The sequence below is a fragment of the Myotis myotis genome, unplaced genomic scaffold (assembly GCF_014108235.1).
Source record: "Myotis myotis isolate mMyoMyo1 unplaced genomic scaffold, mMyoMyo1.p scaffold_m19_p_15, whole genome shotgun sequence".
NCBI lineage: Eukaryota > Metazoa > Chordata > Mammalia > Chiroptera > Vespertilionidae > Myotis > Myotis myotis.
Window position 1 is genome coordinate 44,132,059 of NW_023416319.1, and position 25,947 is coordinate 44,158,005.

A 25,947-nucleotide genomic window follows, 5' to 3' on the forward strand; every position below is an offset into this window, starting at 1 on the left:
ACAGACTTCCTGTGTTTCAGATAAGGACACCGATGGTCAAAGGGCATAATGTTTTTGGTAGTTTTAGGGTTATAATTTCTGTCTCCTTATTCCCAGGCTCCTGAAATTCACACTGTAACATACTACTTACTTTAGGGAGATAAGGCTTAAGAAATTTCTCTTTTTGGAGTATGATTTAGGTTGTTTTAAAATATTATTTCAATCAGTATTTTAATTCACATGAAATGAGATATATTTTTAAATACCATGCAGGGAAGAAATTCCACATTCAGTGTTGTGACAGCTGGCCTCTGAAAGGCTGTGTGAAGCTCTAAAAGTGGCATTTATGCTTTTAACTTTTGTCAAGTTAAGATTTAAAATTAACCAAGAAAATAATAGATATTTTATTTTTGTTATTCCTGTCTTAAAGAATCTTTAAACATGAAAAGACGAGACATTTATAAAGTAAGTCTAATTCCTCTAAAGATGATAGTTTTGAAGGTTTTGATTTTTTAAAAAAGTGTTTTAATAAAGAGTAGGAATAATTTGTGTAGTTTTAAATCATTTCATAGAGATAATTAAAGTTTAATAGTGATTACAAAAATTTGTGCTAATAAAACTAATATATAGTGGCAAATTTATAAGCTAGATCAATTTAAATAAGGTAAAAATTAGACATAATTTCAGTTTCTGGAGAAACCAATAATAACATTTTGGTGTGTTTCTTACCAATCTTTTTTGTGTGCAATTATAGTATGTATTTTTTTTTTTTTTAACAAAGTCAGGATCATTCTCTATATTCCTTTTGTTTGTTTTGCTTTTTTCATTTCATTGTTTTTTTCATTTTTTTCATTATATCATGAGCATTTTTGTACATTCTTAAAAAGTTTATGGAAAGATTTTATAATAGCTTCATAACATGCTTATGTAATTTATTTAACTGTTCTGTTTTTGGTTATTTAGGTAATAAATTTTTTACTATTAATGCTGAAATGATTAACTGGTTTTACATATCTTTGTTCACATTGTTCTATTTTACTTATGATAGTAGCCTAAAATGGAATTGGTGACATATTGCTGAGAAGCTTTTTAGAAATGTACTAATTTAAACTCCCACATAATATATGAAAATGCTGTTTTATTGCACCCTTAACAACAAATTGGCTGTGTTTGAACAGGACTTTGTTATTATTTGGGGGCTTGAAGCATTTGTTGAAAAGATTAGTATGGTGGGTCCACATTTGTTATGCTATCCAGAGGCACTTAACTTTTTTTTTAAAAGTATTTTTTAATTGATTTCAGAGAGGAAGGGAGAGGGAGGGAAGGAGGAAGGGAGGGAAGGAAAGAGAGAGAGAGAGAGAGAGAGAGAGAGAGAGAGAGAGAGAAACATATATCAATGATGAAAGAAAATCATTGGTTGGCTGCCTCCTGCATGCTCCACACTTGGGGTGGAGCTACAACCCAGGCATGTGCCCTGACTGGGAATGGAACCATTCAGTGATTCTCATCCTTCCTAATGCCGTGACCCTTTAATACAGTTCTTCATGTTGTGGTGACCCCCAACCGTAAAATTATTTTCGTTGCTACTTCATAACTGTAATTTTGCTACTGTTATGAATCGTAATGTAAATATCTGATATGCAGGATGTATTTTCATTGTTCGCAATCCACAAGGTGAGAACTGCATAGGTCGATGCTCAGTCCTGAGCCACACTGGCTGGGCTAGAGGCACTTAATTGTTGAAATTAGCAACCTATTTGTTTTTATAGCGGCAGACTAACCACACAATTAGATAAAGTAGATAGAATATTTACTTATCTTCCCAAGAGCAAACTATTCTCTTTGGGTCACACTTATCCTGGTTCAATTATTTAAATTGTAAAAAAGTTAATGATGGATAAAAATTTCAATTGACTGCTTTTCCCTAAACTATAGAGAATAGGGTTGAAGTAAATTGCTTAAAAAATTGATCAAAAGAGTTTAAATAGTAGTTGCTCAGTAGGGGTGTGTGTGTGTGTGTGTGTGTGTGTGTGTGTGTGTGTGTGTGTGTGTGTTTTGGGAAAAACTGGTTGGTAGAGAGGATAGGGAAAGATTAGAAAAAGAACATGACTGAGGAAACAAAGTTGCTGTGAATAAAAAGAACTTTTGCCTTTACCTGGAAAAAAATGTCTTTACTTTTGTCTGTATGTGATTGACTCTGAAAGAACAATTAATTACACATGAGCCTGTTTCCTGAAATAACATTCTTATGCCTGTACCTATCAAAATGAACTGGTACCGAAATACATTTTAAATAAACATTCTGCAAGTTGTGTTGATTATGTAAAAAATCACTTATAGTTTTAAGTTAAATGTAAAGTGACCCTTAACAAAAATAAGTTGGTTTTTTTTTTACCACCCAGAGTGGCTCAGTTGGTTGTGCATCATGCTATGCACTGAAAGATTGCCGATTCTATTCTGGGTCAGGGCACAACTAGGGTTCGATCCCTGGTTGGGGCATGTGCAGAAGGCAACAGATGCATGATTCTCATTCTCTCTCTCTCTCTCTCTCTCTCTCTCTCTCTCTCTCTCTCATTTCTTCCTCTCTTTAAGCATTTCCTTGGGTGAGGATTAAAAAAAAAGTTCTTTTTTAAAACTTTGAATGTGATATGGCTTTCATTTGATCAAATATTTGAATATTGCAGGTCCTTGTCTTCTCTTAATGACATAGAATTTAGTATGTTTGTGAAAAAATAAAGTTTTAAGTCTAGCTGTTTTGGTACAAAAAAACTTTATTGTTAAAAATCAAAGTGCGAGTTATAAAGTATGTTAGACATGAGCAAAGTGCATTTTAATTTTCTCAGGGCCAAGTTCGTGTTAGCTTTCATGTCATGCTTCCCAGAGATGTAATTTTAACTAGTGTGATAATAAGAAAGTAATCACACCATGTGCCAAGAACTCTATTAGACACTTTATTAGAATTAAGTTTTAATCTTCGCAGTGCCCTGAAAAGCATGGGTAAACTGAGGACAAAGTTCCAAAACCAGTCTAAGATCATACAGCTAGTAGGAAGTCAAGCAGGGGTTAAAAAACCACATGTCTTGCTACCTTTACAACCTTGCTACATAGCAGGATCCACAGAAAAGAAGCAAATGATGCGATCTGGGTACATAAAGAATTGCAAAATCTTGGGTACATAAAGAATTGCAAAATCTTGGCCACAGAGATCTGCTGCGTCAAACCCTTGTTTTAACAAGATCCCGCATGTGATGTGTATGCATGTTAAAGTTTGAGAAACACCATACTATATCCCCTATTAAAAGTAATGTTGAAGTTTTGAAATCTTTTCTAAGGATTATTCTTGGTTTTACTTTTAGTTCCATGGGTTATCAACATTTTCCACAAGAGGGAGAGGGAAACTGTTGAATTAGTCAGTGTCTCTACCACTACAAATTGCTATCCTTTTTTTTTTTTTTTTTTTTTAATTTGATTCAGATCCTGTGGAAATCCAGAGGAGCAATTGACTAATTCTGTTTGTGGACAGTTGGTCAAAGTCTCATCAGCCAAATATAGCTCTGTTTTTAACAGCCATTCCTCATGGGCCCAACTTGGCAGATTTAGAGTCCATGGCTTCATTCTGGGTAGGCATTTCCCAAATTAAAGGGAGAAATGCTTAAAAGAAAGCATTTTTGAAAGAAACTTAAGATCTTTTAGAATGTTTCTTACTTTAGATGATTAGCAGACCATCTATACACTGGTATCTCTACTAATTTCATTTTATGAACATAATTATTTGGTCACAGGGGCAATGATAGGTAAAAAAGGCAAGGCTAATTTAGACAGTAGAACAGCACTTTACAGTAGAAACATAATGCAAGATGCATATAATTTTAAATTTTCTAGTAGCTACATTAAAAAGTAAAAAGAAACACTTTAATCTTAGTAATATATTTTATTTAACCCAACATAGCAAAATATTATATCAACATGTAATCAATATTCAAAGATATTTTACATATATTTTGTACTGTCGTGAAAAAATATGGTATGTATTTTACATTTATATTGTCTCAATTTGAGAAATTTTCAAGTTAAAAAGTGAAATGTAGTCCAGTGAAAACCAAATTGTGTTTAATGGGAAAATATTTTACATTGCTTTGGTTTTAAAATGTAAACTAATTAAAATTAAATAGAATCAAAAATTCAGTTCTTCTGGTTACACACAAGGCACATTTCAATATCACATGTTGAGTTGTGGTTCTGATGTAACTAATTTCGGACCTATGGAATTGATCACCATCTTAATGGTCAGTGAATGAATGCCATTGGGGGTTGGAGTCTGTTAATATAAATATTATTGGAGAATAAAGAGGGAATCAAGAAAAGCTATTTAGGTCAGAAAGCGTTTACTGAGACCACCTGCCCCCTACCCGCCCCGTCCTTCCCGCAGTTGGAATTAATTTAACCTGCCTTTTATTGGTGGTTCAGGATCAGTTTCTGAACCCTTTATCCCCAATAATTGTAAGGTTAGGGCCAGTAGTGAGGGTCTTTCAACTTTTCCTATGGCATCAGAGGGCTGCACACTGTTCAGAAAAGTGAGGTGATCTGACAGTTAAGTGTGGCCAGCAGGATGGTCTGAGTGGGTTGTTTGGTGAAAAGGTTTTAAACTTTATGTGTGTACCTGGATCACCAGGGGACGTTTGTTAAAAATACCAGTGTCCGGGCCTCACCCTCCTAGATCCTAATCACACAGTTTAGGGTCCTGGGCACTTACATGCGTATTACAAAAGCAGCTCTAACTGTTTAAGCCCAAGAGCGCCTGGGGACCATCGCGCTCCGCACTTGGTTCCAAAGGCTGCGAGTTCGAGTTTAACCTACGGCGCGCCGCCTGGCCTTCGATTCCCCGCTGAGCTGTCAGGCGGGCTCTGCGGGCAGGTGACCCACCACCGAGCACTGCCCCGCGGCGCCTCGTCTCAGGTCCGTTAGAGCAACCTGCGCCCGCCTAGGTGGACCGCGGCCGTGACTGACACACCGGTGGCCTTTCGGGCAGCCATTTTTGAGGCGCGCACCCGACCTCACGTCCCGTTAGCTGGGAGTGGGGGGAACGCTGTTCCCGGGGCTCAAGATGGCCACGGCGCCCGCGTGCCAACCGAGCGCGGGCGGGCGGCCCGGGCGGCTGGCCCCTCTGCGGCCGCGGGCCCGGGGCGGGGCGTCCCCTGCGGGCGCGGCCAATCAGCGCGAGGGCCCGGCGGGCGGGGGCGGCGCCGGGGTGTGTGAGGACGCGCCGCGGTCGCTGAGTGCCGGAGCAGGAGCAGTTGCTGTGGTACCTGCTGCTGCCGCCGCCGCCGCGGACGCGGAGCATCGGACGCGGGCGCTGCGCGCGGGGCTGGGAGGTGAAGCCATGACGTCCGTCAGGTACGGAGAGGGCGCCGCCCGAGCCGCTCGCCTGCTGGGTGGTGGGACCCCGACTGCCGCCCCTTCGCCCGGGTGGTCCGCCTCGGGTGGGAGGTCCTGTGCACTTTTCATTCGAGCATTTCTGCTTGCCCCAGAAGTTTTGGGGGTCGGTGGCACTTGGCGGGGTCTGTCAGCCGCCGCCCCCTGGCGTGACCCACGCCCAGATCCCAAGGTTGGAGGCTTGCCTGTGTGTGTAGTGACTTTTCCATGAAAAACGTGGCTCCCTCCCCCACCCCCGGGGAAGCGTGGCGTGCTCCCGTCTGTCCCTGCCTGCAGGTCACGCCTGTGACAGAACTTCATCGCGGCCTTGGGCGGACCTGCAAAGTTGGCCCTTCTCTGGGGAAGATAGATTGCCCCCAGTGATGAAACCGCGCGTCCCTAACGTGTTTGCTTCTGACGGGAACGAGTGCGCGGGGAGGCGCCATCTGTTTACCTGCTGGTGGGAGCCGCAGGTGAAACGCGTGTTGTCAGATAGTAGGTCTACAGTGAAAGGTAAACACATCCCCCAGCGGCTCCCCCGGAGCTCTGAGGCTCCTTGTTAATGGCGATGGGGTATCGCCCTGCGTGTATCTTTGACTGAATGTTTAACTTATGCTAATGCAACTATGTCTAAAAGGAGGTAAGTTACGTTATTTACTCAGTGTTCTGACCTCCCTCTTTTAGAGTAGACCCTGGCCTTCACTGTCCCAGAGAAAGGGAGGCCCCAGCACAAAAGTGAAGAGAATAAGTTAGTTTGTTGTTTTTGGGGTTTTTTTGTCTGAGCTTCCAGCGCCTAAGTCCTGGCGATTTAACAGTTTCTCTTTGCTTATTGTGACTACACAAATGTAAGAGAGGACTCGAGAACCTGACCCTCAGGTAAGATAAGGTAGCGTTCCACGGTGCTGAACTCGGATGCAGTTTCTCTTTCTTAAATTGCGTAATTCGGAACTAACATAGGCAAAGAGTACTTCATTATGCAGGAGAAATTCAGGTGCTGAAAGGTTTTACAGTGCATGTAAGGCCAGGTTATAAGGCTAATAGCATTTTAGGATGAGTAAAGGAAGTGCTGTCGAAGCAGATTAATTTCCCCTTCCCACTGCCACGCCCAGCATGGGAAGCTGCTCTTCATTAGGTTGTGGATCAGTGACTTTCTGTATTAAGAACCATTTCTTATGTAGGCTCAATTGACCATTGTCTTCCTGGCTACTCTTAATTGGAAAAACTCCCAAATATAAAGCGTCTGCTGCTTGGCAAGTGGCAACAGGCTGCACCTTTTAATGAAGGGTTTAATGGTGGTTGTGTTCAAAAGACTGGTTTAAAGGTTGATGCCAGCCTTATTTGACTTGTGAGAGGATAGGCAACTGCTAATAACGTTACATTTATGCTGTTTCTTCAGCTGTTTGCCTGCATTTTACATAGTGTTGATCTATAGTGACATTACTTAAAGATTTTCAAGTGTTATCCAAACCACATTTTACAACTGAGGAAACAGACCAAGAATAGTTGAGTGCCGTGTGCAAAATCAGTTAGTGGCAGAGGTAGGAACTGAATCCAAATATCCATGATCTAGTGCAGTGATGGCGAACCTATGTACTCATTTTTTTGGTTGATTTTTCTTTGTTAAATGGCATTTAAATATATAAAATAAATATCAAAAATATAAGTCTTTGTTTTGCTATGGTTGCAAATATCAAAAAATTTCTATGTGTGACACAGCACCAGAGTTAAGTTAGGGTTTTTCAAAATGCTGACATGCCGAGCTCAAAAGGTTCGCCATCACTGATCTAGTGCTCCTCATGATGCCTTTATAGACACAATATATTATTTAAATTTTCTGAAAAAGCTGCTTCAATGGACAAAAATATAAAGTATTGTGAGAGACAACTGTAGTACCTCTTTTCTTTCCTCTTGTCTTCTAAGGAGCTTGATGATTTAAGTTCAGGCGTAGGCAGGGAGATTACTGAAGTTGAAGCCACTATGTATGTGGTGACAGTTTTGAATGAGTTGATAATCCCTGCCAGTTCCCAGTGAGAACGGCATTTAATGCAGTTATGTCATACCTTAGTTTTCACACCATGTTAGGCATGTTCCCATTTTATGTCCAGTCTAATAGCCCAACAGATATATGTTATCGACCTGCTTTTACTGGTAAGGAGAGTGAACTAGGTCACAAGTTATCAAAATCTAACTTCATGTTCAGTGTTCTTTTTTACATCACACTTAAAAATAATTGTTGCTAACTATGTGACAGAATATAGAACTGGAAACCATTGAGGACCAGTGTCAACATACCTGGGTTCTGGTTGAGAGCCTTTTCTTGAATTACTGTTTTTTCTCTTTTTTTCTTCTCTGGACATTTGTTTAATGATATACTCAGTGATGCTGACATTAATATGTATCCCACAGTGGTCTTGAGTAGGTATTCAAGTGCTTTTAAATTTTAAGGCATTTTACAAATGCCTCCTTGTTAAAAGCAATTTGAGCTCTTAGAAATGGTGTCATCTGAAAATAAATGTTGAAATCTTAAGGTTTTTTTAGTTTTTTTAAATATATTTTATTGATTTTTTACAGAGAGGAAGGGAGAGGGATAGAGAGCTAGAAACATCGATGAGAGAGAAACATCGACCAACGCCTCCTGCACACCTCCCACTGGGGATGTGTCTGCAACCAAGGTACATGCCCTTGACCGGAATCGAACCTGGGACCCTTCAGTCCGCAGGCCGACTCTCTATTCACTGAGCCAAACCGGTTTGGCGAAATCTTAAGTTTTTAAACATGAAGGACACTTACCTAATTCCCTGACTTTATAGTTGAAGAAACTGAAGCCAAAATTTGTTTGCATTTATACAAAATAATTGCATATATCTAACTAGAACCTAGATCTCTAGACACCTGGTTCAGTGCCCTTTCCAGGGTAGCACTCAACTATTAGGAATTCCTAAATAATGATTTAAAGCAAACGAGTTGTGTATGTGTGGTTTTTTTTTGTTTGTTTTTTAAACTTAAGATCTTTGAATGAATTTGGCTGGAGATACAGTCTCTTTGAACTTTTATTTGTATTCTACTTCATCATTACTGATGAAGAATCCAATTATCATTGAATAACAACTGTTATACTTTGTTATCAGACTCCAACTGGTCTTAATTTGGGAAATGATAGAACATATTTGTAAATTGATGCTTTTGACATTTTTAATTGGCCCAGTATGAAACTTGATACTTGAGTTAAATTCAGGAGACAGGAAAACGTAGAATGAGAGGATAGAAGAGAATTTCCTAGTTAGGCAGTGGTAGAGCTTAGGATAGAATTTATCAGCCGTGGGCAAACTACGGCCCGCGGGCCGGATCCAGCCCATTTGAAATGAATAAAACTAAAACAAAAAAGACCATACCCTTTTATGTAATGATGTTTACTTTGAATTTATATTAGTTCACACAAACACTCCATCCATGCTTTTGTTCCGGCCCTCCGGTCCAGTTTAAGAACCCATTGTGGCCCTCGAGTCAAAAAGTTTGCCCACCCCTGATTTAGGCCATTTAGAATTGAAGGTCAGATAAAGAGCTTCCCAGACAAGGAAAAGCTAAAGGAGTTCACCACCACCAAACCAGTATTACATGAAATGTTGAAGAGGAAATAAAAGGTCAAAAATAGGAACAATAAAATGGCAATAAATGCAACAATTGAATCTAAGAATCAAAATAAATGAACAAAGAATCTAATGAACAAAATAAGCTGATGAATAAAATAGAACCAGAGGCACAGAAACATGGAACATGGAATCTCAGAGGGAAGGGAGAAGGGAACCAGGAAGAGATTAACCAAAGAATTTACATGTATTACCAATGGACACAGACAATAGGGTGGTGAAGGCCTGGGGTGGGGTGGGAACCAGGTGGAGGGAGGCAGTGGGGAAAATAGGAGGAACATCTGTAATCTCAACAATAAAGGTTTAAAAAAAAGATCTTAGCTCAGCTCTTCTGACTCCTACTTTATGCACTTTTCACTGAGCAACACTATTTCAAAACACCCCTATGCATATTGCCCTTCCCCCCCTAACATCAGTGTCTAGACTGGTTTTGGGCATTGCTTACAGCTTGAGTTTGTACCAGGCAAGACTGGGAAAATGAGGTAGGGAGAGTGTTTGCTCTAGAGCTGAGGAGCCCTATTCTTTGGCCTGCCCAGACAGTTCAGATTTGGTCAAAGACTATTCTGGGACTCGACATTACTGTGTCCTACACGATGATTCTGGAACCACTTCTGTGGGTTGGCCTACATCGGAAAATTTATGTGGGATGTGGGTGGGGTCCTGGGGTATTTTTCTCCTAACACTCAAGACTTTGAGGTGCATCCAACAAGATCTGCCAACCCACTGAGATGGAGAACATTCCTATGAAGACTAAAATTTGGCTAAGTTTGAAACTGCCTTTATTGAGCTGTTTCTTTAGCGCCTTTAAAACAGAATTTTCAAGCTCATTTCAGGACTTGTGTCTTTTATAAGAAATGAAAATTTCAATTACTGCACAAACTTTTATGTATAGGACTACTTAGTGAGGCAAATGAACTTTTAAAATAAAATGAAATTGTTTTATTTATGAAATACTGTATTTTGAAGAACTAAAACAGGAATCCTTTTACAGAACTGTGCAATGTTGTCAGCTGTTAATGCTTATATTTATAAATAGGTCATCTTTGTTTGAAACGCATACAAGGTTTTCTAACTCCAAACCTTCCCAGCCACAGTATTGCTACATTAAGCAGAACTGTCAAAGATAAAACAGAATCAAAATGATTGTCTAGACTGAATGTTAACCCTCTCCTGTAACATTGGTTAATAATATCTCTTTACCTCTCATACTTACTTGTTTTATAAATTGTTATTAAAAAACCATTATAATACCCTCCTAGGTAGTGAAGAGTTTAAACCATGGATGTTACTTTCTAAATACCCCATGAGGCCTATAACTATATACCTGATTACCTCATGGAAAATTATTTCTGTGCCTGTGAATGGCAGACTCAGTGAACAAACTGTGTTTGGGTTGGGGGTGGCATGCATTAGAAATATTTATCTAAAGTAATTGATTATTATAAATGACTGTTAGGTAACTTTTATTTATCTGAAATGCTGAACAAAAAATATTCTCTTTTGAGTTTTTAATTTTTTACTAACAATATTATGTTTATCACTTTATTTTTCTCCTCTTGAATTTTAACATTATTTTTATGGCCATATTCACTTAGATATTTTTCTAGTATGAGTTAAATTAACTGCACAATATCTGATCTTTATTCTGTGGAATGACTTTTCTTTCCTCTGGTCAATTCCTATAAGTTATAACATTGCTTAGTTAATGGAACATTCTGTTGGTTTCAGGCATTTAGCTTATCAGTCCAGTGATCAGTTTCTAATATTCTAACCATCAATTTTTAGTAGCACCAATATCCAAGTGTATCTGACCAGATTTAGAATTGGGTCTCTCCTGATAACCTTCAGCCTTTACTCTCTTCCCCAAATGTGAAGACTGGCATGTTCCTTGGAATCAGAGTGTTCACTAAAAAAATAAATTAAAAAAAATACTGTAATAAACCATAAGCATGGATTCTTATTTTCAAATAGCAAAGCGAGCTTATAAGTTAGATGACCACATGTCCCAGTTTACCCAGAACAATCCTGGATCATACCTGTTACTCTGGCATAATTATAAATAGCTCTTCCTTTACTCTCAAAAGTGTCCTGTTTGGATAATAAATCATCTAGTCACATACCTATATACTATAATCATTTTGTTATAGTAGATTTGGGTTGTTGAAATGTTATTTGAAATAGGACCATAAGACAAATATATATATACATACACACACACACACGTATTTATATATAATATACATATACATACATATAATTATATATCATTGGTCATTTTATTGTATTAAGATAGTTCTGAGTGTCTAAATGTAGTATATTGAATAAGAAAGCACGTGCTTTGAAGTTAGGAATCATTTGTCTTCTGACCTTTGGCAGGTTATAAAACTTTTCTGAACTTATTATTTCTGTTAAACGGAGACAATAGCAATACCTAACCAATAGAATTATTGTAAAGATTTAAAGGTGATAACATATAAAAATGTTTTATAGCTTCAAATTCCTATGTGAGTCATTTTTATGCCACACATGTGCTCCTGAAAATTGGATTTAAAATGAATAATTTTATCTAATTTAGGGGAACTTGCTATCTAACAGAGAGTAGACAGTCTTTTAGAAGTGTTTTACTGTAATGGGGAGCAGGAATAAGAGTAGCTGGAGATATATGTGGAATTAAGAGGGGCTGAATTTCAACATATTTGTATGCTGAAAGAGTGATCCAATAGAAAACAAAAAAATAGATGATGCTGGACAGAGGGACATACTCCTTGAGTATGCAAGAAGGCATATGATCTAGAATACAAATGGAAAGATTGGCCTTACATAATCTAAGGAGCACAAATACGTCTCTAGTCGTTTCACTTAAATTATACTGTTGGGTTTTTTTTTTTTTTTAATGTGTAGTAGTGAAATCACGGATCCCAAGTTCACTGAATTTTGGAAAAAAATTTTGTGTAGATACCACCTAGGTTAGCATACAAAACATGTTCATCTCCCTAGAAAATTCTCTCCTGCCTCTTTTTAATCCATCCCACTCCCTGTCCCACCAGGCAACCATTTTCTTTTTTTAAAAAAATCTTCATTTTGAAACTATTATATATGTCCCCCACTGACCCCTTCTAGCCCGCCCCCATTTTCTCCCCCTACCCCAGGTCTTTACCATCCTGTTGTCTTGTCACATGTCTTCATTGCTCCTGGATATATGCTTAGGACTGGAATTGCTGGGCCACATAGTAATATTATGTTTTCTTTTTTGAGGAACTGACAAATTTTTTTCCAAGCCGGCTGCAGCATTTTACGTTTCCAATAGCAGTGTGTGAGGAATACATTTTTGCCTATACTTGTTATTGTCTGCCATTCTTTGCTGAGAGATTCTTTGTGCTTGTTGAGGCATATCTTCAACACTCATTCTGCTTACAACTCTGCCTTAGCCTGCATTTCCTGCTTGTGCAGGGCCTCATGCTCAGAAGGTATTGATTAGGGCTCTTTCTGGGCTTGATCGTGCCCATAGTCCTGGACACATGTACATGGCATTCTAGATAATCAGGAATATGCAGAACTTTTCAAAACCTTTTATGGTAATCTCATGTCCCCACCAAGAAGATGGAGTTTTTAGCAAGATGGTTGTTGATGAGAGAGAAGAATCACACATGAAGCTGAGGTTTCTGGATTTAAAAAGAGAATGATTAGCCCTAACCAGTTTGGCTCAGCGGATAGAGTGTCGGCCTACGGACTCAAGGGTCCCAGGTTCGATTCCAGTCAAGGGCATGTACCTTGGTTGTGGGCACATCCCCAGTAGGGGGTGTGCAGGAGGCAGCTGATCAATGTTTCTCTCTCATTGATGTTTCTAACTCTCTATCCCTCTCCCCTACTCTCTTTAAAAAATCAATAAAATATATTTTAAAAAAAAGAATGATTAGTATAAGAGTTAAGGACACTCGTTATAGTATTTCTTCTAGCACCATAAGTATAACTAAACATTTCTATTGTTCAGAGGGCCAATCAATATTAACATATCAATAGATAAGCAGTTTCTTTCTCCAGGTCTTTTTTTTGTTTTTTACATATGCATAACTTTATTTATTTATTTATTTTTTGGCATTTTATTTTTTTTAGTAGCTTAAAGTATTACAAAGGGTATTACATATGTCTCCCCCCAGCCCCAGGTCTTTTACTCTAACATTTATTGCAGTGTGCAAAGTTTGTTAAGTGTCCAGAAAAGTAATACAATATAGGTTTATGTTGGCTGGAGCCCTGAATTATGAGACTTTAAAAAATTACACCTCCTCTCCACAAAAAAAAAGTCATTGAGAATCTTTTATGCTAGCATATATTCCAGGAAAAAGGCACTGCTAAGATTTGCAACAAAAATAGTAATTCCAGTATGGCTCAGTCATAGCTTTTGGCCATAGTAGACCCCATGTTGTTCACATCTAGTAAAGCAAGAAAAAAAATAAATGCTTATTATATAGTGCCTTCATCATTTAAGAAGGGTAATACATATTATTTACTGGCCTGGACTCTAGTTTATATGTGCTTACATTTAAGAAACTATCCATTTTAAAGAATTAGTGTTTTTAATAGAGTTCATTTGTCATATTACAGTGAAGTCATACAGTAGTTTGTCAATTATGTTCAATGATGGAGAGGAAAACATTACATGAGTAGTTTAAAATCATTTGCTTTTATAAATTATTGAGTAGTTTTTACTTAACTGACTATATGAAGACACCTTTTATGTGCTACTTTAAGTTTAGACCTTCTTAGACAGCCACTGCTTCTGCAATAGTTTCTACAGAGGCTTCGAACCATTGCAGCTTGACAGCATCTCTCTTGCAATGCAGGACAGTAGTTAATGTCTAAATTCTTCTTCTTTTGTCCTTTAGACAAGCAGCTCTGAATCACATTTCATACGGTTTGCTGAAAAGATTGAGCAATAATCATCTAGCAATATATGTTTCTTATTGTAAATTACTAGAGGCCCGGTGCACAAAAATTTGTGCACTCGGGGGGGAGGGGGGCCCCTCAGCCTGGCCTGTGCCCTCTCGCAGTCTGGGACCCCTCAGGAGATAACGATCTGCTGGCTTAGGCCTGCTCTAGGGTGGCAGAGGGCAGGCCCAATCCCTAGGTGCAGCCCCTGGTCGGGCTCAGAGCAGGGCCGATTGGGGAGTTGGGGTGCCGCCCTGTCATACACAGAGCAGAGCGATCGGGAGGTTGTGATTCCACCCACAGTCACGCTCAGGGTAGGGCCAATTGGGGGGTTGGGGCACCATCCCCTGTCACACTCAAGGCAGGGTCGATGGGGAGATTGTGGCGCCACCCCCTATCATGCACAGAGCAGGGCCAGTTGGGGTTGGGGCATTTCCCCCTGTCACTCACAGAGCAGGGCCCATCAGGGGTGTTGGGGCTCTGTACCCTTTCACGCACAGAGCAGGGCCCATCAGGGGGTTGGGGCACCGCCCTCTATCACTCACAGAGCAGGGCGGATCAGGGGGTTGGGGCGCCGCACCCTGTCACACACAGAGCCGCAGGGCGATCAGGGGGTTTGGGCGCTGCCCCCTGTCACGCTGATCCCGTTGTTGGGAGGCCTCGTGGCTCCGCTGATCCCGGTGCTGGGAGGCATATTACCCTTTTACTATATAGGGTAGAGGCCTGGTGCATGGGTGGGTGCCGGCTGGTTTGCCCTGAAGGGTGTCCTGGATCAGGGTGGGGGTCCCCACTGGGGTGCCTGGCCAGCCTGGGAGAGGGGATGATGGCTGTTTGCATCTGGTCACACACCCTTCAGGGTGGGGGTCCCCACTGGGGTGCCTGGCCAGTTTGGGTGAGGAGCTGAGGGCTGTTTTCAGGCTGGGGGTGACTGAAGCTCCCAACCGCTCCTTTTTTTCTTTTTTTTTTTATTCTGGGCCAGCTTTAGCTTTGAGGCTTGGCTCCAGCTCTTAGGCCTCCACTGCTGAAAGTAGGTTTCTGGCATTTGCTTACAATGTTGCGATCCTGCTGGCTGAAGCCGGGCAGGTTTCTGGGGTTTTGTTTAGCTTCTATGTTTGTTACATAGTTGCTTGCAGCTCAGAGGCCTGCAGCGGCAGGCGGGGAACGTTGGAGTCCTCCGTTACTGAAGCAAGCAAGCCTCATGTTAGTTTCAAGCTGCCTGGCTGCCGGCCGCCATCTTGGCTGGCAGTTAATTTGCATATTGCCCTCATTAGCCAATGGGAAGGGTAGCGGTCGTACGCCAATTACCATGTTTCTCTTTTATTAGATAGGATAATATCACAGCAAGGTAGGGGTGACATGGGGACATGAACTTCCATGTCCTTGACTGCTCCAGCACTTGCCTCATGCTCTTTAATAACTTTCAGTAGTTGCGTGTCTTACTAGTTAGAGAGAGTTAATTATTATGTCAATTGAGTATAAAACTTTGTTGTAAGAGGTCTTTAAAAAATCATTAAAATTAATTAGATTGAATCATTGACTGTTGAGTATTAGGGAAAAAAAATCATAGGATCTGGTTTCTTGTTATATTTTATTTCATCTGATTTAAAAGTCATCATGCTTTCTAAATGGCTTTGTGCTACCTCTAAGTTGTTGTCCTACATGTAATAGGAAAATAAAGGGTTTAATAAACTAGTATGTTAGGTTTATTTTTCATGATGAGGTAAAGATATTTTTATTTGTGTGCATTTTACGCATCACCTTTCTTTCAGAATTATTTCTAACTTGTGCTTGTATTTTGTTTTTTAGTGAAAATATTCTCTTTGGAATGGGAAATCCTCTTCTCGACATCACTGCTGTAGTGGATAAGGATTTCCTTGATAAGTAAGTATTAAACTCTTCATATGTACTGTGTGAAGCATATCTAAAGAGAAACTGCTGAAAACTCTAGAATTGAATTTACTCTGTAACACCTTTAATTGGAGAAAAACTCAGGTAATTTAAATCTGTTTATTGCAGTTGTACTATCATTATTTATTGAGTGTTTGACCACAATTTTCCCTGGGAAAACTTGGTACATTTGTTCCTCCCTGTTGTTATTTTCATTTAAACTTTATTTTTTTATTCTTTGTGAGGAAGAAGTATATATGATTTATCTAATGATTTAATTTCCGATATTCAAAATTAAAAAAAATTCCCAAAATTTAAAAAATTAATGTTAGTGGAGCATTTCACCCCAAAACAGCAGAATATACATTCTTTTCAAGTGCACATTGAACATTTTCTAGGATAGACACATGTTAGGATACAAAACAAATCTTAATAAATTTAAAAAGATTGAAATCATCAAGCATCTTCTCTGACCAAAAGGGTATGAAATTAGAAATTAATCACAAGGAAAAAACTGAAAAACACAAAGACATGGAGACTAAATAACATGTTACTAACAATGAATGGGATAACAGTGAGATCAAGGAAGAAATCAAAAGCTACCTTGAAACATGAAAATGAGAACACAACAACCCCAAACCTCTGGGACATAGTGAAAGCAGTTTTAATAGTAAAATTCATAGCATTACAGGCATACCTCAAGGATCAAGAAAAATCTCGCTCTAACCGGTTTGGCTCAGTGGCTAGAGCGTCGGCCTGCAGACTGAAGGGTCCCAGGTTCGATTCTGGTCAAGGGCATGTACCTTGGTTGTGGGCACATCCCAAGTAGGGGGTATGCAGGAGGCAGCTGATTGATGTTTCTCTCTCATCAGTGTTTCTAACTCTCTACCCCTCTTCCTTCCTCTCTATAAAAAATCAATAAAATATATTTTTTAAAAAACCCTCAAACAATCTAACTTTCCACTTAAAGAAACTAGAAAAAAAAACAACAAATTCCAAAGTGAGTAGAAAGAAGGGAATAATAAAGATAGAGTACAAATAAATGAAATAGAGTCCAAAGAAACAATTCAAAAGATCAATGAAACTAAGAGCTGGTTCTTTGAAAAGATAAACAAAATTGGCAAACCTTTAACCAGAGTCATCAAGAAAAATTGAGTGAGGACCCAAATAAATAAAATCAGAAATGAAAGAGGAGCAGTAAAAACTGGACCACAGAAATACAAAGGATTGTAAGAAAATAACTACAAACATCTATATGCCAACAAATTGGACAATCTGAATGAAAAGGATAAATTCCTAGAAACATACCATCTTCCAAAACCGAATTAGGAAGAATAAAAGTATTTGAATAGACAGATTACAACTAGTGAAATTGAAGCGGTAATAAAAAAACTCCCAACAAATGAAAAGTCTTGGACTGGATGGCTTCACAGGCAAATTTTACCAAACATTCAAAGAACTAACTCCTCTCCTTCTCAAACTATTCCAGAAATTCAAAAGGAGGGAAGTCTCCTAAGCTCATTTTACGAGGCCAGCATTATCTTAATTCCAAAACCAGAAAAAAATACGGCAAAGAAAAAAAATTATAGGCCAATATCCCTGATGAACACAAATTCTAAAATCCTAAACAAAATGCTAACAAATCAGATCCAGCAATACATTAAAAAGATCATACACCATGATCAAGTGTGATTTATTCTGGGGGTGCAAGGTTGTCACAATATCTGTAAATCAGTAAACATGATATATAAACAAAATGGAGGATAAAAATCACATGATCATATCAACAGATGTAGAAAAAGTATTTGACAAAATCCACCACCCATTTTTGATAAAAACCCTTGGCATAGTAGAAATAGAAGGAACATACATCATTCTCAATTGGCAAAAGCTAAAAGCATTTCCTTTAAGATGAGGAACAAGACAAGGATGTCCACTCTTATTCAACTGATAAATGAATTCAGTAAAGTAACAGGATACAAAATAAATATCCAGAAATTGGTTGCACTTTTATATACCAATAATGAACTTATCAGAAAGGGAAACTAAGAGTTCTATCACACTTGTATAATAAAAACCTAGCAATAAATTTAACCAAGGATATAAAAGACCCATATTCAGAAACTTACAAGACACTGAAGAAAGAAATTATAAAAGATACAAATAAGTGGAAGCATATACTGTGTTCACGGATGGAAAGAATTAACATCATTAAAATGTCCATACTTCCTAAAGCAATCTATAGATTCAACGCAATTCCTCTCAAAATACCAATGGCGTATTTTACAGAATTAGAACAAGTATTCCAAAATTTTATGTGGAACCACAAAAGACCTCAATTAACCACAGCAATCCTGAGAAAGGACAAACTGGAGGAATCACACTACCTGAAATCCAACTATACTACATGGCCATGGGAATCAAAATAGCATGGTACTTGCATAAAACAGACATATCTACACTAATAAAAGAGAAACATGCAAATTGGTCATCACTCTACACCCACCAGCAATCAGGGCAAGTGTGCAAATTAACCGAACAAAGATGGCCCCGTCCATAGCGGCCAGACAGTGCTTCGGGCTGCTGGGGGCCTGATGGGAGACACAAACCCACAGGGGCCGAGGCAGAGGTGGTTAGAGGCAATCAGGCAGGCAGGGGAGAGCAGTTAGGGGATCAAGCCGGCAGGTGAGCAGTTAGGAGCCAGAGGTCCCGAGGGTTCCCAGATTGGAGAGGGTGCAGGCCAAGCTGAGGGGACCCCCCTTCCCGTGCGCGAATTTCGTGCACCAGGCCTCTAGTCTATATATATAAAAGGCTGAGATCTGCTGGTAGTTATGATGCACACTGACCACCAGGGGGCAGACACAATGCAGGAGCTGCCAAGCGACAGCAACTTTGCACAGTGCCCTCTTGCACTCTGGGACCCCTTGGGGGATGTCAGACTGCCAGTTTTGGCCTGATACCCACAGGCCAGGCCGAAGGACCCCACCTGCCAGAGGAACCCTGCTCACTCCGCAGATGCCCTTTGAGCCTCGGTGCCGCCCCAGGTGTGGCCGGCCTTGGAGGTACTGCAGGAGGTTGGCTCCAGGGTGTGTCTGGTCCATCTTGCTCAGTCCTGCCCCACCGGCCACCTTCTAATTAATTTACTTTCAATGTGCATGAATCCGCACAGTGGGCCACTAATCTTATCTAATAATAGGCAAACATGTAAATTGACCGTCCCACTGTTATGCTCACCAGCCAATCAGGCGGGTATGCAAATTAACCCAACAAAGATGGCGGTTAATTTGCATACGCAGGTGCAGAGGGAAGACTGAAGGCTCCGGCCGGAGCAGCGAAGGCTGAAGACTGAAGAGGCTTCGCTTCTCCGCTGAGGCTGGAGCAAAGGCCTGGGTCCCGGGTGCTGGAGGAAAACCGGTGCCAGCAGCCAGGGGAAGGAAGGCTTATTGCACGAATGTCTTCGTGCAATGGGCCTCTAGTAGATTAATAAAACAGAATAGAGAATCCATAAATAAGCCTTATGGTCAATTAATATTTGACAAAGGAGACAAGACCAGAAAATGGGGTAAACATAGTCTATTCAATAAATGATGTTGGAAAAATTGGACAGGTACATATAAGAAAATGAAATTAGACCATCTTACACCATGCACAAGAATAAACTCAAAATGGATTAATGAGTTAAATGTAAGACTCAAAACCATAAAAATCCTAGAAGAAAACATAGGCAGTAAAATCTTGGATATTTTTCCTAGCAATATTTTTTCTGATATACCTCCTCAGGCAAGGGAAAAGAAATAAATGGGACTATATCAGAATAAAAAGTTTTTGCACAGCAAAGAAAACTATCAACTAAAATAACACACTGAATAGGAGAACATATTCACCAATGATACGTATGATAAGGGGTTCATATCTAAAAATTATAAAGAACTTAACTCAACACCAAAACCCCCAAACAATCCAATTAAGAAATGGGTAAAGGACCTGAATAGACACTTCTCCAAAGAGGACATAGAGATGGCCAGTAGACATGAGAAGATACTCAACATCACTAATCATCAGAGAAATACAAAATTAAAACCACAGTGAGATATTACCTCGCAGTTGTCAGGATGGCTGTTAGCAATAATTCAGCAAACAAGTGTTGGGGATAACATGGTGAAAAGGAAACCTCCATGCACTGTTGGTGGGAATGTAGATTGGTGCAAACACTATCGAAAACAGTATGAAGGTTTCTCAAAAAATTAGAAATGGAACTGCCGCCCTAACCAGTTTGGCTCAGTGAATAGAGCGTCAGCCTGCGGACTCAAGGGTCCCAGGTTCGATTCTGGTCAAGGGCATGTACCTTGGTTGCGGGCACATCCCCAGTAGGGGGTGTGCAAGAGGCAGCTGATCAATGTTTCTCTCTCATCGATGTTTCTAACTCTCTATCCCTCTCCCTTCCTCTCTGTAAAAAATCAATAAAATATATTAAAAAAAAAATGGAACTGCCTTATGACAGAGCAATTCAACTTATGGGTATATATCTGAAGAAATCCAAAACACTAATTCGAAAGACTATATGCATCCCTATGTTCATTGCAGCATTATTTACATTAGCTAAGGTATGGAAGTAACCCAGGCACCCATCAATAGATGAGCGAATAAAAAAGCTGTGCTATATATATACAATGGAATATTACTTGGCCATAAAAAAGAAGGAAATATTACCGTTTGTGACAGCATGGATGGACCTGGAGAGCATTATACTATGTGAAGTAAGTCAGAGAAAAACAAGTCCTATGTGATTTCACTTACATGTGGACTGGAAAGAACAAAATAAATGAACAAAACAGAAACCGATTCATAGATACTGAGAACAGACTGATGGTTATCCGCGTGGATGGGATTTGGGGGCCTGGACGAAAAGGTGAAGGGATAAAGAAGTACAAATTGGTAGTTACCGAGTAGTCATGGAGATACAAAGTATAGCACAGGAAATACAGTTAATATTGCAATAACTATGTATGGTGTCAGGTGGGTACTTGAAATATCAGGGCATCACTCTAAAAGGATATGATTGTCTAACCATCATTCTGTACACCTGAAACTAAAACAAAATAATATTGAATGTAAACTGTAATTGAAAAATAAAATAAAAAAAGAATGAAGCCAGACAAAAAGAATACATAGTGTATGAATCTATTTATGAGACTATATGAAATTCATTTTAATCTATACAGTAATAAAAGAGGTAATTGGTTTCACGTGCATTGACCAGGATGTGGTGGAGGGTGGGAAGGAGAGATTGCAAAGGGACAGTTGAGAGCTCTTAGGGGTGTGTTTCTTATCTTGATTTTGTGATGATTTCATGAGTATATACATGTATTAAAACTTTAAATATACACAGTATATTGTATGTCAGTTTTAACTCAAAGCTTTATAAATAAAAAAAAATCAATTGAACTTGAGTTCATGGATTTAAAGTTTGCTTAATGTGAGATATTTTTTCCAGGAAGTCAACTAATTAATAGTCACTATTTTATTTTATTAAAATTACTAGAGGCCCGGTGCATGAATTTGTGCACCAGTGGGGTCTCTCGGCCTGGCCTGTGGGATCGGGCTGAAACCAGGTCTCTGACATCCCCCGAGGGGTCTAGGATTGCAAGAGGGCGCAGGTCAGGCTGAGGGACCCCACTAGTTCACAGTCGGGGCCGGGGAGGAACACAGGAGGTTGGCCAGCCAGGGATGGACTGTGGGAGGGCTCCAGGGTGTGTCCGGCCAGTCTCGCTCAGTCCTGATCAGCCAGACCCCAGCAGCAAGCTAACCTACTGGTTGGAGCATCTGCCCCCTGGTTGTCAGTGCATGTCACAGTGACTGGTCGACTGTCTGCCCTCTGGTGGTCAGTGCATGTCATAGCGAGCGGTTGAGCGGCCTTAGCATATTATTAGCATATTACGCTTTGATTGTTTGAATGGATGACCAGACGATCGGACACTTAGCATATTAGGCTTTTATTGTATAGGATTTATTAAATTTATTCAGGTGGCCTTGGTTAATAGGATCATATAAGTTTCAAGTGTACATTTCTATGATTCAAGATCTGTATATTGCATTATGTGTCCACCACCCAAAGTCAAACCATCTTTTATCACCATATATTAGGCCCTTTCCACCTCTCACCTCCCCACCTCCCACCTCCCCAGCCCTCTGGTAACCACCACACTGCTGTCTGTGTCCAGAGTTTTAGTTTTATATCCCACATTTGAGTGAAATCATATGGTTCTTAGTTTTTCTGACTTATTTCACTTAGCATAATACTCTCAAGGTCCATCCATGTTGTTGCAAGTTTCAGTATTTCGTCTTTTCTTATGGCCGAGTAATATTCCATTATCACATTTTTTGTTGTTAATCCTCACCCGAGAATATTTTCCCATTGATTTTAGAGAATGTAAGGGAGGGGAGAGACACAGAGAGAGAAACATCGATGTGAGAAAGACACATCCGTTGGTTGCCTCCCACATGAGCAGGGCTGGGGATCAAGCCTGCAACTGAGGTATGTGCCCTTTTGACCAGAATCGAACCTGGGACCCTTCAGTTCGCGGGCCAGTGCTCTATTTACTGAGCCGAACCAGCTGAGGCTATACCACATTTTCTTTATCCAACCCTCTATTGAAGTATACTTTGGTTGTCTCCATGTCTTGGCCTCCATGAGTAATGCTGCAACTAACTTAGGGGTGCATATATCTTTGTGAATACATGTTTTTGAGTTTTTTGTGTGTTTTTTTTTAAACTTCACCTGAGGGATATGTTTTTATTGATTTTTAGAGAGAGAGGAAGGAAGAGAGAAAAACACCAGTTGGTTGCCTCCCATACGCACCCCGACGGGGGATTAAACCCGCAATCTTTTGGTGAACAGAACGACACTCCAACCAACTGAGCCACCTGGCCAGGGTCATGTTTTTGTGTTTTTCAGGTAGATATTCAGAAGAGGGATTGCTGGGTCATAAGGTAACTCTATTAATTTTTTGAGGAACCACCAGACTGTTTCCCATAGTGGCTGGACTAGTTTACATTCCCACCAGCAGTGAATGAGGGTTCCCTTTTCTTTACAACCTTTGCAACACTTGTTATTACTTACCTGCTTGATAATAGCAATTCTAACAGGTGTGAGGTGGTATCTCATTGTAGTTTTGATTTGCATTTCCCTAATAGCTAATGTAGTTGATCCTCACCCGAGAATATTTTCCCATTGATTTTACAGAATGTAAGGGAGGGGAGAGACACAGACAGAGAAACATCAATGTGAAAAATGTATCTGTTGGCCGTTTGTATGTCTTCTTGGGAGACGTCTGTTCAGGTCCTCTGTCCATTTTAATTGGGTTGTTTGGTGTTGAGTTTTATGAGTTCTTTATATATTTTGGATATTAAACCTTAAAATCAAGTACCATATAAAAATACAAAGAGAAAGTACAAAATTTGAAATATGTGTAACTAGTGTTACTATTTTGATAATCTTTAGGCATATCTTAGCTTATGTAACCTATTAATATATGTTTGTGTTTATGGGATAATACTATGTTTAGTCTTAGGTAATTCATTTTCACTCTACACTGTGATTTTGGATGTTTGTTTTTAAAAGTTCATGCAAATGTGATCAGAATGATTATGATCTGGCAGCTGTGTGCTAACACTACTGGGCACTTAAATAGTTTCTTTGTTTTATTAGCTGTTGATCCTGAAATGGCCAACTGAAGTTCTATTTTTGTGGGGGGAGGGAAGATTTTTTTAACTTTTAACAATGATTTTTACATTTATTACTTGGAGTCTAAAAAGCAAGCTTTTGCATCCTGTTCATAAAAGGTAAATGCTTTCCCTAAATTTCTTCCAAAATATGCTTGAAAATATTTCCTATTATTTCAATAAACCATGTTTAGCTTACATTCGAGACAATGTTTAGATAACTGTTTTGCATTTGAAGTCTGTGAATTATCCAGGAATGGTTGCTAGGTATTATAAAAAATGAATTAAATATATGCTTATTAATATCTTACACTATGAGAACGAGTTAACTATCGAAATTCTTCTGAGAAAATATTTATTATTTTGATTCTGATTTTTAATGTATTTGGCATTTCCGATGGAAACTGATCAATATAACACTAGTACTAGTTAAAAAGTAAACTAGTATTAAAGGTTTTTGAAGGAAAAATGTTGGTCCTTTGCTGCATCTTCTACCTCTGCTTTTGCATTTACCCCATTCCCCATAAGTGCTGTTTTTCCAGAAGAAACCATTTTAAATTTCTATTAGCTATTTTTTCCTGGTATCTATCTATTTCTAGGTAATGTACTTAGACATATTGCTATGGTGTGATTTTCATAAAGGTGATTGATTGGAGAGGCAAAGAATAGCATTCCTTTAGTGTAAGGAAAGGATACAATAACATGATTCCATTAGGATGACTTCCAGATGAGAGGACAAAATAGCACTTCGTGTGGAAGGACACACTTGGTCTTCAAGTCCCTATGGGATGAGATCACCTAAACTGGGTAATGATAGAGATAATTCCCCCTGACCTTCTGAGAACTTTAGTTTTGTCATTCTTACAGGGATTTTTATATTCTCTTGATGGTTTTTGAGTTTCCAATTACTTACCTTCTTACTGACCAGGTTCTAGTAACTGGTAAAAACCCCTGATCATTCCTGAACGCTTACTGTGTGATTAAGTGAATTGAAGGTTAATTTTCCATGTCTGCCATCTACCTCACATTCTTAAACGTAGGGGCAGTCTGAGTACTCTATGTAGCTTTTTCTTGGCTTGTCAATTTTAGATCTTATATATTGACTGCCTATTTTGATATCTAAAGATTTAGCTCTTTCACCTACCACCACTTCTTCATCTTCCCCTTCTTCACCTTTCCTATCTATATTTATAAAAGGCTAATATGCTAAGTGTCTGACCATCTGACCAGTCACTATGATGCACACTGACCACTAGGAAGCAGACGCTCAAAACAGGACCTGCCAAGCTGCAGTGACTTGGCAGCGGCGGCTCTCGGGTGACGCACCCTGAAACCAGAGCGGAAGGAGCCCGATTCCTTGCAAGGCTGCATGATTCCACCTTTGTCTGTGGGTTATGTTGTTGCTGGGGCACTGTTGGCCCCGAATCTGGTTTACTGCACACTTGCATTTGCGTTCCACACCCTGTATGACAGCAACTTTGCAGAGTGCCTTCTCACACTCTGGGATTCCTCGGGGGATGTTGGAGAGCCAGTTTCGGCCCGATCCCTGCAGGCCAGGCCAAGGGACCCCACTCACTACACAGATGCTGGGGAGGGACCGTGGGAGGTTGGCTCCAGGGTGTGTCCTGCCCGTCTCGCCCAATTCCGCCCTGCTGGACACCTTCTAATTAATTTCCTTTCAATGTGCACGAATCTGTGCACTGGTTTACTAGTATTATTTATTACATTAAAACAAGTCATTAATCACTGTGAATGAAATTGTGGACTGTGATTACATTATATGTGTGTGTGTGTGTGTGTGTGTGTGTGTGTGTATATATATATATATATATATATATATATATATATATATATATGTATATATTTGTTTTCCTTACAGTTACTTGCATCCTCTGTTCATTTGCACCATTTTCTATATGGGTTCAAATTTTCAAGCCACTCTTTAAATCTATCACCTGCCTTTCTTCTTCATCCCCTTTCTCTGTTCCTCGAAATCATTAAGTCTATCATCCTCTTTTCCTCAGGTGACCTCCCTTCCAGGATTCTCTGTCTTTGTGCTCTAAACTGAACTCTTTGTGCTGTTAGACTTATATCATTCTTCCTGGAACTTTATTTTGACTTTCTACTGTTTGGATCTCTTGTTTCCTGCATCTCATAGCCTCTTTACTGGTTTCTTGTTTGTGTGTGTAGTATATCCTTCAGTAGCATCCTAAGAAAAAGAGTGCATGAGTACATGTATAGCACATTTTTTTGAATCCTTGTGTATATCTGATGATCCTTTAAAAAATACCCCCTCTCCTCCCGCACACCTTATTGCTTGGTTAGTATAGAGTTTTCTTTGAGAATTTTGAAGGCATGTGTCATTGTCTGCCAG

General features: G+C 39.5%; 1 protein-coding gene across 3 annotated transcripts in view; it reads left to right on the top strand.

Annotated features, from left to right (window-relative positions):
• Positions 1-25,947, top strand: part of ADK (adenosine kinase) — a 489,964-nt gene that overhangs the window by 32,420 nt on the left and 431,597 nt on the right. For 2 of the 3 annotated variants that reach the window (XM_036337170.1, XM_036337171.1), the window contains exons 1-2: positions 5,069-5,373; positions 15,771-15,845. In XM_036337170.1, coding sequence (XP_036193063.1) covers positions 5,084-5,373; positions 15,771-15,845 — 365 coding nt within the window. In that variant the 5' untranslated portion in view covers positions 5,069-5,083. Of the gene's footprint in view, positions 1-5,068; positions 5,374-15,770; positions 15,846-25,947 lie in introns of those variants that run through there. The other variant, XM_036337172.1, reaches the window with a different exon arrangement.